This window comes from Coloeus monedula (genome assembly GCF_965178545.1).
Source record: "Coloeus monedula genome assembly, chromosome: 16".
NCBI lineage: Eukaryota > Metazoa > Chordata > Aves > Passeriformes > Corvidae > Coloeus > Coloeus monedula.
The window spans coordinates 15031110-15045058 of record NC_138796.1 but is presented as its reverse complement, the minus strand read 5'-3'; the positions used below and the strand labels follow the sequence as shown (position 1 = coordinate 15045058).

General features: G+C 59.2%; 2 protein-coding genes across 2 annotated transcripts in view; both read right to left on the bottom strand.

Annotated features, from left to right (window-relative positions):
* Positions 1-1557: 1557 nt before the first annotated feature.
* LOC309579282 (nucleoside diphosphate kinase, mitochondrial-like) lies at positions 1558-3327 on the bottom strand (the record flags this gene model as incomplete). The annotated part of the gene is made up of 5 exons (XM_082292513.1): positions 1558-1678; positions 1742-1842; positions 1912-2013; positions 2113-2243; positions 3240-3327. 5 exons carry the CDS (start codon positions 3325-3327, stop codon positions 1558-1560), a joined length of 543 nt encoding a protein of 180 aa, XP_082148639.1.
* A 2589-nt stretch (positions 3328-5916) lies between these two features.
* XPO6 (exportin 6) overlaps positions 5917-13949 on the bottom strand; it is a 56823-nt gene continuing 48790 nt past the window's right edge. Inside the window, exons 19-24 of the mRNA XM_082291852.1 lie at positions 13124-13238; positions 12473-12644; positions 11982-12143; positions 9336-9434; positions 7862-8092; positions 5917-6594 (exon numbers count right to left, since the gene is read on the bottom strand). Of these exons, the coding sequence (XP_082147978.1) occupies positions 6493-6594; positions 7862-8092; positions 9336-9434; positions 11982-12143; positions 12473-12644; positions 13124-13238 (881 nt within the window). The 3' untranslated portion in view covers positions 5917-6492. The remainder of the gene's footprint in view (positions 6595-7861; positions 8093-9335; positions 9435-11981; positions 12144-12472; positions 12645-13123; positions 13239-13949) is intronic.

Below are 13949 nucleotides of genomic sequence, written 5' to 3'. Positions count from 1 at the left end.
CAACGGGGGCGCCCCGGGACACTGCGACACCTCGCGGCCACGGCGGGAACTGCAGCGGGGGGCGAGCGGAGCGCGGCCGGGGCTCCCAGTGCTCCCAGTGCTATCCCAGTGCTATCCCAGTGCTATCCCAGTGCTATCCCAGTGCTCTCCCAGTGCCGTCCCACTTCTGTCCCACTGCTGTCCCAGTTCTCCCAGCGCTTTCAGTGCTATCCCAGTGCTATCCACTGTCCCAGTGCTGTCCCAGTGCTCCCAGAGCTGTCCCAGTGCCATCCCAGTCCTCTCAGTGTTGTCCCAGTACCTCACAATGCCGTCCCAGCGCTTTCCGTAGTGTCCCAGTGCCTCCCAGTGCCACCCAGCGGTGTCCCAGTGCTCCCAGTGCCATCCCAGTCCTCTCAGTGTTGTCCCAGTACCTCACAATGCCGTCCCAGCGCTTTCCGTAGTGTCCCAGTGCCTCCCAGTGCCACCCAGCGGTGTCCCAGTGCTCCCAGTGCCATCCCAGTCCTCTCAGTGTTGTCCCAGTACCTCACAATGCCGTCCCAGCGCTTTCCGTAGTGTCCCAGTGCCTCCCAGTGCCACCCAGTGGTGTCTCAGTGCTTCACGGTGGCATCCCAGTACCTCTCAGTGGTGTCCCAGTGCCACCCAGTGGTGTCCCAGTGTTCCATAGAGCCCCCAGTTTTCCAGCTCAGCCGCCCACCCTGCTCTGTTCCAGTCACCTGCAGAGCCCCTGCGGCCCCCAGGCACAGCCCAGTGCTTCACAGAGCCTCCCAGTACCGACCCAGTGCTCCCAGGGACATCCCAGGGCCTTCCCGAATTTCCCAGTGCTGCCTCAGTGCTCCTAGAAACAGCCCAGTTCATCCCAGAGCTTCCCAGCACCATCCCAGTTTCTCACAGAGCTTCCCAGTACCGACCCAGTGCCTCCCAGGAACAGTCCATGAACACCCAGAGCTTCTCAGAGTCTCCCAGTATCACCCTAGTGCTCCCAGGGACACCCCAGTGCATCCCAGAATGAGCCCAGTGCCACCCATGGGCATCCCAGTGCCTCACAAAGCTTCCCAGTACTTTCCATGGATGGACCAGTGACATCCCAGAGCTTCCCAACACCGCTCAGTGTCTTCTAGGGTTTCCCAGTACCACCCCAGTGGCCTCTAGAGACATTCCAGGGCCATCCATGGCTCACCCAGTGCCTCCCAGAGCCTTCCTGTAACACCCCAGTGCCCTCTGGGTACATCCCAGTGCCTCCCAGAGCTTCCCAGTATCACCCCAGTGCCCTCTGGGGACATCCCAGTGCCTCCCAGAGCTTCCCAGTATCACCCCAGTGCCCTCTGGGGACATCCCAGTGCCTCCCAGAGCTTCCCAGTACCACCCCAGTGCCCTCTGGGGACATTCCAGTGCCTCCCAGAGCTTCCCAGTACCACCCCAGTGCCCTCTGGGGACATCCCAGTGCCTCCCAGAGCCCCCCAGCACTTGCTGGTGCCATCCGAAGGAGGAGACAGGAGTCAGAGCTGGAGGCACCGGGGTTTATTGGGGGTCGGGGGCCCCCCAGGCCGGGGGCTGGCCCTAGAGCCCGTAGATGTTGTCCCTGTCCCTGCTGTCCCAGGCCACCAGCTCGTCCCGCTGGAACCAGAAGCCGATCTCCCGCTGGGCCGTCTCCACGGAGTCACTGGCATGGACCAGGTTCCTGCGAGGGGACAGGGATGGGGACAGTGCCACGGCCGAGGGGTCCCGCTGCCCGCGGCCCTACCTGGTGATGTGCACGCTGAGATCCCCCCGGATGGTCCCCACGGCGCCGCTGTCCCCGACCATGGCCCGCACACACCGCACCGCGTTGTAGCCCTCCCACACCTGCGGGACAGGGACAGCTGAGCCCCCGCCACCCCCGCCGCCCCCGCCACCCCCGCGCTGTCCCCTCACCATGGCCACCACCGGCCCCGAGTTCATGTAGGCGACGAGCGCGGGGTAGAAGGGCTTCAGCCGCAGCTGCTCGTAGTGCTGCTCCACGAGCCTCCGGTCTGCCTGAGGCAGCGGCGGTGACAGTGACACCCGGGCACTGCCCCCCGGCCACCCCCACTCCCCTCCCCGCCTGGAGCAGCGTTCCCCGCCGGTCCCGGCTACCTGGAGCAGCTTCATGGCCACCAGCTTGAAGCCGCGGCGCTCGAAGCGCCGGATGATGTCCCCCAGCAGCCGCCGCTGCACCGCGTCCGGCTTGGCCACCACCAGCGTCTTCTCCTGCAGCGCCGGGAGGGCTGCGAGGGGACAGCGGGTCACTGTCACCACCGCGGGACACGGGACCCCTCCAGACACGGCCCCGGTGGCAGCAGGAGCCCAAGCTGTCCCCGCGGCACCACGGCTTGTACTCGGCCCCCGTCCCTGTCCCCATCCCATCCCGGGGCCGTGTCCCCTGGACAAGCTGTGCCTCTCAGGCTGGCGGGGTGCCAGGGTTCGTGCCACAAAGCCCTGGTGTGTGTTGGGGACGTGTCCATGGCCAGGAAAGCGCCTTTAAGCCAGGGATGTCTCTGCCGTGTCCCGGTGCTGGGGACTCCGTCTTCTTCCCGGCACCGGGTCCTTCCCCCTGCCCGGAGGGTCCCTGGTCACCGCCCTCCGCTGGTGGAGAGGAAAATCGAGCGCCGTGGGGCAGCAGCGGCTCTGCCACAGCTGCGCCGCGGGAGGGGACAGAAGTCCCCCCAGGGACAGCGCATCCCGTCCGCTGGAGGAACAGAGGGGACAGGAAGGAGGGGAACGGAGAGAGGACACTTGACTGCCAATCCCAGGCTTCGGGGACGCGTCCCGGGCTGCGAGGCCGGGTGGCCCCAATGATGGCGGGGACAGAGCCGGAGGAACCGACCCCATGAGCTCACCCGCTGCCCTGGGCACTGCTGAACTGCAGGACAGCACAGGAGTCCCCCCATCCCAGTCCTGGGGACACCAAACCCCTTGGAACCTTCAGGGAGCGCCAGCTCCGGCCTCTGCCCCATCCCGGCACACGGGGCTGGGGACAGCAGACCCTGGCACCGACTCGCAAGGGAGCCGCCACCCGCCCGGGATGGAGGGACGGGCGCTGGGGGACCGCGGGCACGGGGAGGGGATGGGGCACCATGGGGACAGGATGGGAGCAGGAGCCCTGAGGGGCAGCACAGGCAGGGGACTGGGGACAGGATGGGGATGGGGACAGGGTCCCCAGGGGTAGGACAGGGATGAGGGAAGGGTGCCCAGGGCAGGACAGGGACGGGGCCGGGTCTCACCGGAGCCGTAGCAGCGGGGCCCGGGGGGGCTCAGGCCCGGCCGCCCCCGCGGGAGGCTCCGGACCAGGCAGCGCCCCAGGGAGCCCATGGCGGCCCCGGCGGGTCGGACCCGGGCTCGGACGGTCTGCGGAGGCTTCAAAGGCCCGGCCGAGCTCGGGGACGGGTCAGGCTTCCGTCCCTCCCCTTAAAGCAGCCGCCGGGGCCGGGATATCCCGGGACAGAGCATCCTCCCCATGCAGAGCATCCCAGCACGGAGCATCCTTGATACGGAACATCCCGGTCTGGAATGCCAAGCCCTGCCAGGGTGGGAGCACAGCCCACAGCACCCACCCCGAGGGGAGCCAGACCCTTCCAGGAACCAAACCTGCCTCGTGCTTTGCCCTCGATTCACCAGGCAAGGAGAGGTCGGGGTAGCCCATGCCAGGCTGAGCTGGGGCACAGGGGAGTAATCAGCCCCAGGAGCAGCCAGGGCAGTGTCCCCACTGTGGGGCACAGACCTGCCCTGGACACAGAAGGTGCTGAGGAAGGGGTGCAAGACCCTGGGGGCAGAGGAAGTGCCCAGGTGGGAGCCCCTCTGGTCACTCCTCCCAGCCCCATTCCAGCCCCCAGGCTGGGAAATCACTCCTTACTGAGCTTCCTCATGAAGAGCAGCTTGGAAAAGCCTGCTTGCTTTGAGCCCGTTTCCCAAATCTGTGCTAATTTGAAGGATTGAGGAGCATCCTGAAAGCACACATGGATACAAACAGGCTGAGGGCTGGGCTTGACCCCACTCTCCTTGTTTCCTCCCTGCCTGCCCAAGGCACAGGGAGTGGGGGGACAGCTGTGGGCCCAGCTGTGCTCAGCACCATGGCAAAAAAAACACCTCAGTGGCTTCCCTTGGGCAAATGGATTCAACAGGTTGTGGAAAAGAGACTTTCTGCCCCGAAACAGGGGCTGGGGAAAGGCCCCTCTCCACGGTTTGCCAGGCCAGTGGGGATGGGACAGATGGGTGGCAAAGTGGAAAGAGGTTTTAGGACAAGGGGTGGCAGACTGGAACCTGGGCTTTGGCCACCTGGCAGCTGCTTGGCATTGGCCAAGGGAAAAACTTCTACTTTCACCCTCTGTCAAGCCAAGAAGGAAAAGCAGCATGAGCCTGCAGAACTGTGCGGGGATGAAATCCCTTCAGCCCGGCTCCAAAGGGAGCCACAGCCAGAGAACCGGTGAGGAGGTGGCTGCCAGCTTCCAGTGCCCCCCCCTGCAGCTCAGGGCAGGGCAGAGCTGCTGCGAGTGCCCAGGAGCAGGGCCAGGCTCCAGGGCCAGGCCTGGACTCTGCACCAGCTCTTCCCACACCCAAGTCCCAGCAGGAACAACAAAGACTCCAAGCTTTATGCAGAGACAGTGGCACGGAGTTATTCCGGGTATGGCTGGCAGGGAGCTGGGCACAGATCATCACTCACCTTCCTCCCCTCTTCCCTCACCCCTCTGGAGGCAGCTCAGCCCTCACCTGCAGGGGCTGGAGCAGGTGAGGCACATCCTGGGCATTTGGACTCTGCTTCAGGGCAGGAAGCCCAAACATCCACCTGGTGCCAGCTCAGAGCCCGGATGCAGGGCCCTTGCACAGATGATCCAAAGAGCCTCTGTCCCATCCCAGTGACAAACGTGCACAGGGAAGGGGTTTGTTCACAAAACTGAACTGGAGGCACCATGGACTCAGTGCTGCCATGCTCCAGCTCCCCCGACACCTCCCAGCTGTGCAGGTGCAGCCACAGCACATCCACATCTCCAGATGTTCCTAGGAGAACATCTCCAGCTGTGCTCCCTGCCCAGGGACTGGTGCTATTCCCACCACTGCAGCTGCCCACTGAACCACAGGGAACTGAGACTGATTCCATGGGATCATGGAATGGTTTGGGTTGGAAAGGACCTTAAAGCCCATCCCATTTCACCCCCTGCCATGGGCAGGGACACCTCCCACTGGCCCAGCTTGCTCCAAGCCCCATCCAGCCTGGCCTTGGGCACTGCCAGGGATCCAGGGGCAGCCACAGCTGCTCTGGGCACCCTGTGCCAGGGCCTGCCCACCCTCCCAGGGAACAATTCCTTCCCAGTATCCCATCCAGCCCTGCCCTCATTCAGCCTAAGGCCATTCCCCTCCAGGTCCCTCCATGCCCCTGTGAGAAGTTCCTCTCAAATTGAATCTATTAAATATAAAAATGAAGACTGATTTAATGCTGCTTCCTGACCAGGGGGGAAAGAAACCCTTCCCAGCTGCACGATCAGAGATTCACAACCCCACACAGTCTGGTCCTGCCTGACCGCTGTCTGGGATTCTACCACACAGATGCCACTACTGGTCACTGGCCAGTGGGTGAACTTCAGCTCCAGGCCCACTGGGAATGTGGGATTTCTTCCTGCAGGCACTTCATGATTGATTCAGACCAGAGTCCTGGAGGGAATGAAGGGATCACCACATGTGACAGAAAACACAGCAGGAAAACAACAAGGAGACAGTAGAGGAAGAAGTCACGAAGCCACCACCGATCTGCACCTTCCAGGAGCTGCTGGAATAATTGGGATCCTTGCTGGCTGCTCCTCATTCCTCATCCTGGGAAAAGCTGTGCATCACTGCTTGTTCATTTACAGAATGACTTAGAGGGAAAGTAACCCAGCCCCAAGGTATTTAAAACAACAAAGTAAGCACTTTATTCCCATTAAGCATGTTGTTTTAGTATCACAATGGAATGATGAGAAAACGTTTAAAAAAAACCCCAAAAAAAGTCTCTAAATCCCCGCCAACATCGGGGAGGTTTTCAAGGCAATTTAAAAACAAAGGGAGTGACAGAAGTGCCAAACCAGTCCCAACGTCGGGAGACTCCTCCCCCGAGAGCTGGGCAGGGCAGGAAGGTGGAATGACACGAAGGTACGAATGTCTGAAGTGGTCTTTGGCGCTTCTGCCTCGCGTCTGATACGGACATGATCTCTCCAGACACCTCCAGATGCAACAAAGTGCTACAGGAGCAGAGGGAAAGCCCCGGGAGAGGGATTTCCCAACAGTCGGGATGCCCCGGGGGTGGGCATTAAGACACATCCTGCCGGCTCCAGCTGCGGCCTCGGGCTGGGGAGGGAGAACTCAAAGGAAGCGGTGGTGGAGCGTGGTGAATCCAGGCCGTGGGCACGGGCAGGACCCCGGCGTGCAGCGCTGGCACGGCCCGGGAGGAGGGCGGCGGTGGCGAACACGGATCCGTTCCCTGGGGAATGGCAGAGTCCAGTGCAGTCACTACAACTTCACAGTGCCGGGGGGCAGGCTGTCGTTGCACAGTCTGTAATAGCGCAGGTCGTTCACCAGCCTGTGCACGTTCTGCGTGAACGAGGGCAGGTCCTGCAAGGGAGAGAACCACTGTGAACCAGGGCAGGTCCTGCAAGGCACGAAACAACTGCTGGGAATGGGCTGACAGCAGGGAAGAGAGAGGGACTGAGAGGGGCAAACCCGCAGTGGGTGCTCCCACAGGAACTGATCCATCCTGACCCAGTCTGAGCCCAGGGAACTCCAGCTGCTGGAGCAGAGATGGTTTCAGAGCTGCCTGCAGGGATCCAGGCTCTGCCCCCACCTCCAGCTCCTCATCGTGCAGCGAGGCCCGAGAGGAATGGTCATGGAATCCCAGCCTAGGCTGGGCTGGGAAGGACCTCAAAGCCCATCCAGTGCCACCCCTGCCATGGGCAGGAACACCTCCCACTGGCCCAGGCTGCTCCCAGCCCCATCCAACCTGGCCTTGGACACTGCCAGGGATCCAGGGGCAGCCACAGCTGCTCTGGGCACCCTGTGCCAGGGCCTGCCCACCCTCCCAGGGAACAATTCCTTCCCAATATCCCATCCAGCCCTGCCCTCTGGCACTGGGAAGCCATTCCCTGTGTCCTGTCCCTCCATGCCTTGTTCCCAGTCCCTCTGCAGCTCTCCTGGAGCCCCTTTAGGCCCTGCAAGGGGCTCTGAGCTCTCCCTGGATCCCTCTCTTCGCCACACTGGACACCCCCAGCTCTCCCAGCCTGGCTCCATGCAGCAGGAATTCCTTGCTGCCCTCCTGCCAAGGCTCCTGGGTGTCACACACTCCCTGACAAGGGCTGATATTCCTGAAGAGCAGTTGCCTTCTAGGGCCAAAGCAATTCTCCCAGGCTTCCACTCCCACCCTCACCCCTGGTCTCAAATCCCCATCCCCTCCCTCAGGACAGGGAGCACTCAATGCCAAATTACCCTCAGTAAATGAAAGCCACAACCTGCTGCTCTGCCATGATATTCCACACATTTCCTTCCCACTCACACGGGGTTTGCAGGAGTTGTGAGCCTTTGCAGGGACTCTGCTGTCATCCTTAACCCTCAAACATCTGGCAAGGACCTGAGCGTCCCACTCTGGAACACGTCAGCCTACCCCAATGAAAACTTCCTCCAGGAAACATTCCCTAACTCCCAGAGCATCCTGCACCTGAGGGATGAGATGGCAGCTCTGCTCCCTGCAGTGAGAAATCCTTGGCTGGGGATTGCTGAACGTGGAAGCCTTGGGAACAAAAGGTTCTGCCTGGAGACATTCCCAGCTGCCCTCCAGCACGTTCTGTGCATCCCAGGAATCCTGCTCTGCTGCAGCCCCCCTCCTTACCCTGTCCATTTTGAAATTCCTCCCCAGCACGTTCTTCTGGTTGGAGTCCACGCCGTCACAGCTGGCCAGGAACTCGGGCAGGAAGGCGGAGTAGAAGCCATCGAAGTCCACCGAGGCCATGTTGTAGGTGGCGATGCCGATCTCCTCCTGCAGCAGGTCGTGGGACTTGTGCACCAGCACCTGCAGCAGCACGTTCACAAACTGGAACAGCATCGTGGTCCTGAAGATCTTCTGCACAGGGAGAGGGGCACGGGGTTAGGGGACTCCACTCCTCTCACAGGAGGACAAATCCAGCAAAGACAGAGCAGCCACGGCTTCGGCGGCGTCGCCAACTCTGGTGAGCACTGAGATGATTTTCTAAGCTGAGCCACATCAAAAATGGCTAAAATAAGCTCAATTAGTATCAGCTTGAAAATTAACATTGAGTTTGGCCATGCTTACCTCATGGTTTGGGGCTTCAGGGAGAGCTCAGAGCCCCTTCCAGGGCCTAAAGGGGCTCCAGGAGAGCTGCAGAGGGACTGGGGACACGGGTGGAGGGACAGGACACAGGGAATGGCTTCCCACTGCCAGAGGGCAGGGCTGGATGGGATATTGGGAAGGAATTGTTCCCTGGGAGGGTGGGCAGGCCCTGGCACAGGGTGCCCAGAGCAGCTGTGGCTGCCCCTGGATCCCTGGCAGTGTCCAAGGCCAGGTTGGATGGGACTTGGAGCAGCCTGGGACAGTGGGAGGTGTCCCTGCCATGGCAGGGGGGTAAAAGTAAATTAGCTTTACAGTCCCTTCCAGCCCAAACCATTCCATGATTCCATGCTCTGACCCAAGTTTTACAAAGCCACCAGCATCAAGTCCCACTCCGATTCCAGCCAGGTTCTGGAATTCCCTGCACAGGGCTCCTGGGAGCCAGGGAATGTGGCAGATGCCTGGAAGTCTGCCCCAGGCACCTGGAACACAAAGTGCTGCCCTTCAGGTGTGAATACAGATGAGAAACTGAAAGCTCTGCTTTCCCAGGCTGAGCAGATTCCCTGGATTCCAGATTTAACCCTTCCTGGCAGCAGCTAACTGTGGGTAGGTTACAGGGCCTGGAGGACAGGTCCAAAGAGAGGTGGAGACTCCCACGTGGCAGTGCCCTGGGAATACCAGAAACCTGCTGCTGCCCAGGTGGGAATGCTGGAGGCACTCACTGTCCCACTGATGATCCCAGTTCCCACTTCCCCAGACAAACCTCACTGCCACTGTGTGTTCTCACTGTCAGAGGCAGGAACACATCCAGGCTTTGCTGGGAGCTGGGATCCCTCCCATTCCCAGTTCCCAGTATCAAGGGCTGGCAGCCCCATTCCAACGTCCCGGAGCACGGCAACCACCCAAAGGCTGTGGCACAAAACTCCCAAATCCTGACCTGGGTTTCTGAGTAGCTTAAAAGCAGTCCCAGGACAGCTCCCACCTCTTCCCATGCACAGAGAGCTCAGGCAGGACCCACCTTGTGGTACAGCTTCTGCTTTGTGTTCAGAGTCTCCAGGTAGAAGAGGTTCTGCTTGAACAGGTGAATGTCAGGCTGCAGGAAGGACTGGCCAAATGCCTGGGGACAAAGCACAGATGGAGGAAGGGGATGGAGACCACCACAAACATCAGACCTGCCAGGCAAAACAGCAGCATTTTCACCCTGGCACCAGGACAAACCCCTGGGAGCCTCAGTGCAGCAAGCTATCAAGAGACAGGCAGCTGTTCAAATCAACTGTGCTGCCACCAGCTCCATGGGAATGGGGTTTTGGTGGGAACATGGGCATATCCCTGCTGAGCTGGGCCCACTGGGAACAGGCAGGCCAAGCTGGCACTGGAGAGGGCCAGGGATGCTGAGCCCAGCTCCCTGGGCAGGCAGTGTGCTCAGGAAGGGCAGGGCTGTTCCTCAGAGATGTCACCTGAGGCACCAAGGCATGGGGGAACAGACCAGGACACACCCCAGGGTGGGCCCTCAGTCCCAGTCAGGAGCCCAAGCAGACGTCACTGCCCTGGATTAGGATTTGGAGATGGGCCCTGGGAGCCTGTGAAGAGCCCAGAACAGAATCTGCTGGACCCTGACCTGGCCTGGCAGGGCTGCACAGTGTGTGGTCAAGCACCTTTTCCACCCTGAACACCTCCAAAACACTGTACAGGGGATGCAGGCAGGTGAGGTCAGCTGTGCACAGAGACAGGCAGCAGGATTTTAACAGCTCCTCTTCAAGGCATTGTGAACAGAAGAGTTTATTCACCCACATGACCCATTTATTGTCAAATGGACAAGAACAATCCAGATCCCAGCAAGACTGAGCCAGTTCCGGCCTTAGATCTCAGGTGGAAACCAGCACACAAGCTATTCATGTCCCCCACACAAAGCACTGGCAGTGGGAACACTTAGAGAACATGAAATAAGAGTTTTCTATCAGAGCAGCAGGAGCCAAGGAGTAAAACAAGCAGTGCAGGATTGCCACGCAGCCTGAACTGGGATGATGATATAAAAATCTTCCAGAAGGAGGCATTCTGGTGAGTTTGGAAGTGTTCCACAGCTACAGGTGAAAGAGATGCTTGGACAGCCCTGCACAGGGCCCAGCCTGAGCTTCATTCACACCAAAAGGTAGCAGAAGAAGGGCAGGCCAGAGAGAAACATGACTCAGTTCGTGTCAGTGCAAGAGCTCCCTCTCCACATGTGCACCAGAGGGGACCCAGCTTCTCCAGGCTCTCCACGATGGGGCAACTCTCCCAAAGGTCTCCTGCAGTCTAAGGTGATCTAGGAATTGCAAGGGAGCTCATCTGGCCAGCTCTGACCAAAGCAACACATGGAACACAGTCTGTTAGTCTTAAAAAATTCCAACTTCCCCACCTGAGGAGGTTGGTGCTGGCTCTGTGCACACTCTGTCCCTGCCTGCCAGTGCCTCAAGGGGCTCCAGGAGAGCTGGAGAGGGACTGGGGACAAGGGATGGAGGGACAGGACACAGGGAATGGCTTCCCAGTGCCAGAGGGCAGGGCTGGATGGGATCTTGGGAAGGAATTGTTCCCTGGGAGGGTGGGCAGGCCCTGGCACAGGGTGCCCAGAGCAGCTGTGGCTGCCCCTGGATCCCTGGCAGTGTCCAAAGCCAGGCTGGATGGGGCTTGGAGCAGCCTGGGCTAGGGGAAGGTGTCCCTGCCCATGGCAGGGGGTGGAATGGGATGGGCTTTCAGGTCTCCTGAACCCAAACCACTCCATGATTCTGTATTTCCCAGGCCAAAGCCTGTCAGGTGTTACCCCACTGACCCTTCCCTACCAGGTCCTGTGGAACAGCACACAAGAAGTCCATGGAAGCCAAAAGACACTCAGGAACACTTTCCTGCACTGACAGCTTTCCCCAGTGTCAACCACAACACTCAGAGTTAACTGGGTCAGTGGTAGTAATGTATTTTTATTGCAGGATGAGGCTTGCAAAGGAATTAACATTCCTTCCTCATGCCTGCATGGCTCTGTGCCTTGTGAGCTCAGCAGCTGGGTCACTCCTCAGCAACTTTCATCTGCAGCAGTTCCTGGAAGCAAAACCTCACTCAAGACACATCTAAACTCATCACCCACATGTGCCCATGTGGGACCCTCACAAGAACAGAGACACTGAGGGGCTGGAGTGGGTGCAGGGAAGGGAACAGAGCTGGGGAAGGGGCTGGAGCCCCAGGAGCGGCTGAGGGAGCTGGGAAAGGGGCTCAGCCTGGAGCAAAGGAGGCTCAGGGGGGACCTTGTGGCTCTGCACAAGTCCCTGACAGGAGGGGGCAGCCGGGGGGGTCGGGCTCTGCTGCCAGGGAACAGGGACAGGAGGAGAGGGAACGGCCTCAGGCTGGGCCAGGGGAGGTTTAGGTTGGATATTGGGGAAATTCCTCCATGGGAAGGGTGGTCAGGCCCTGGCACAGCTGCCCAGGGCAGTGCTGGGGTCACCACCCCTGGGAGGATTTAACAGTGGGTGTGGTACTTGGGGACAGGGGTCAGTGATGGCCTTGGCAGTGCTGGGGAATGGTTGGACTCAATCTCAGAGAGCTTTTCCAACCCTGGTGCTTCTGTGATTTTTTACTGCAGTGCCCCAAGCAGTGTGTGCTCCCCTGCAGGAAAGGTTCTGGGGAATGGGTGAGTTACCTGCATGATGGCACTGAACTGGGCTTCATTCTCCATCTGCTCCTCTGCCACTCCCCTCTGGACACTGGCCAGCACGCTGGATTTGAAGAAGTACCTCCAGTTGTGGTGCAGGACCCGGAAGAGCAGCTCAAACAGCTCTGCTTTCACATCAGGGGATGAGCGCTGGCAGCACAGGGGGACAGAGCTCAGAGCAGGCTCCTCTGCTGGATCCCACCCCAATCCTGGATCCCACCAACCCAGGGCTTTGCACCAAAGCCTTTCTCCTAAGGGAGCACCAAACCCAGCAGCTGTAGGATCATGCTGAAAACACATCAATCCTCCACCCACACTGCTTCCAATCCCACTGACCAGTCCTCCACAGGGCGCTTTCCCTCCACAGGGATTGACACACGCAGCTCTTGAAAGCCAAAGCTTCACTGCTGCCACCCCCCCAGCAATGCCTTCCCTTCCCATTCCCATTCCCATTCCCAGCCCTGGGAGAGCAGCCCTACCTCTGCAATGATGGGATACACCTGCTCCATGCACAACGAGATCACACTGGGCAGGAAGGGTTTGAACACCTGGCCTGGCTCCTGCACCACCACCTGCAGGATCTTCAGGAACTTTTCCACCACCCTGCAGCCGGTGCTGCCCTCGTGGAGGATGCTCTCTGCCAGCTGCTCCCTGGGACACAAACAGGCATTAGGAAGATTCCCAGAGATCTGTAGGCTTCCCTGGTTTACTGGAAAACAGGTGATGCCTCTAAAATGCTCAGTTAATACAGGCCAAGCACATGAAGCCACAGAAAGGAGGGAGGTAGCCACTGAGGGTTGGCAGATCCCCCTCTGCAACAAAAGATGAGTGAAGGGACACCCTCAGACCTTAGGCAGGAGCTAAGAGGGAATATGAGAGCCCAGTTCAACACCCCACACTGCCAGAAAATCCATGGGAGAGCTGGAATTGCACAGTGGCAGGTATGACCGATGAGCACGCACTGGAGCTCTCCAGACTTGGAAGTGTTTTCCTCAGATTCAGCCCTGGGACATGACAAAAGTCTGGCCACAAAGGCTGGAAACAGCCCACTTTAGGGACAGGGACCCACTGGCTGAGCAGCTCCTGAGATAAACCATCCTGAGGGGTGAGAAACAAATGTTGGGCAGTACCTGGTGAACATGTTCAGGAAGGTCTGTATGATCTGCTCAGTGAAAGGCACTCCCATCTGCACCCTCAGGCCTTGGAACAGGGTGAGGAAAAAGCTCAGCATCTCATCTGTCACATCTAAGAGAAGAGAAAAGCAAAAAGAACGTGTTAAAGAAACATCCAAGTGCATCAATCAGTGTTTTATGTTTCAGTCTTTTATGTAAGTCTCAAGTTTGCTCCTCCTGTTCAGGGAACCCCATTTGCTCTTGGGAATTTACCAGCAGGGCTGTCTGAGAAACTGAAACCATCAGCTGGTTACTACAGGGCTTCAGGATTGTTCATACCCTTCCAAAAGCTGCCAGGGATGACAAGCACAGGCAGCACCAACCCCTCAGAACAACCACAACCCTGCCAGCAAGGCCTCAGTGAGCTCTGCCTGCACGCAGTGCTGGGACAAAGCTCATGGGCAGCTCCAGGCCCATCTCCAGTTCTCACTGCTTGTACAGGGTTAACAGGAAACACCAGGAAATCCAACACATCCACACAGCTCGGGGTGGAGGAGACAGAATCCAGCTTGGTTTTTTGGCAGAAACTGAGAAGACCCTTCTGTCTTCAGAAGGGAGCACGTGGTGATTGCAGTGATTAGCACCCAGCTAATCCTTCATCCATCCCAATAAACACTGGATAACCAAGCTGGAGCTGCTCAACTCCTCCCTCATCACACAGCCTTTGGTAGCCAAAAAATTGCAATTGATGAGACTGCCAGCCTGTTTTGGAGACAGCAGCTCCCTGGAGTCACAGCACCCTTTGCCTCTGCCTTGGATCCCCTCTGCATTTCACCCCTTTTGT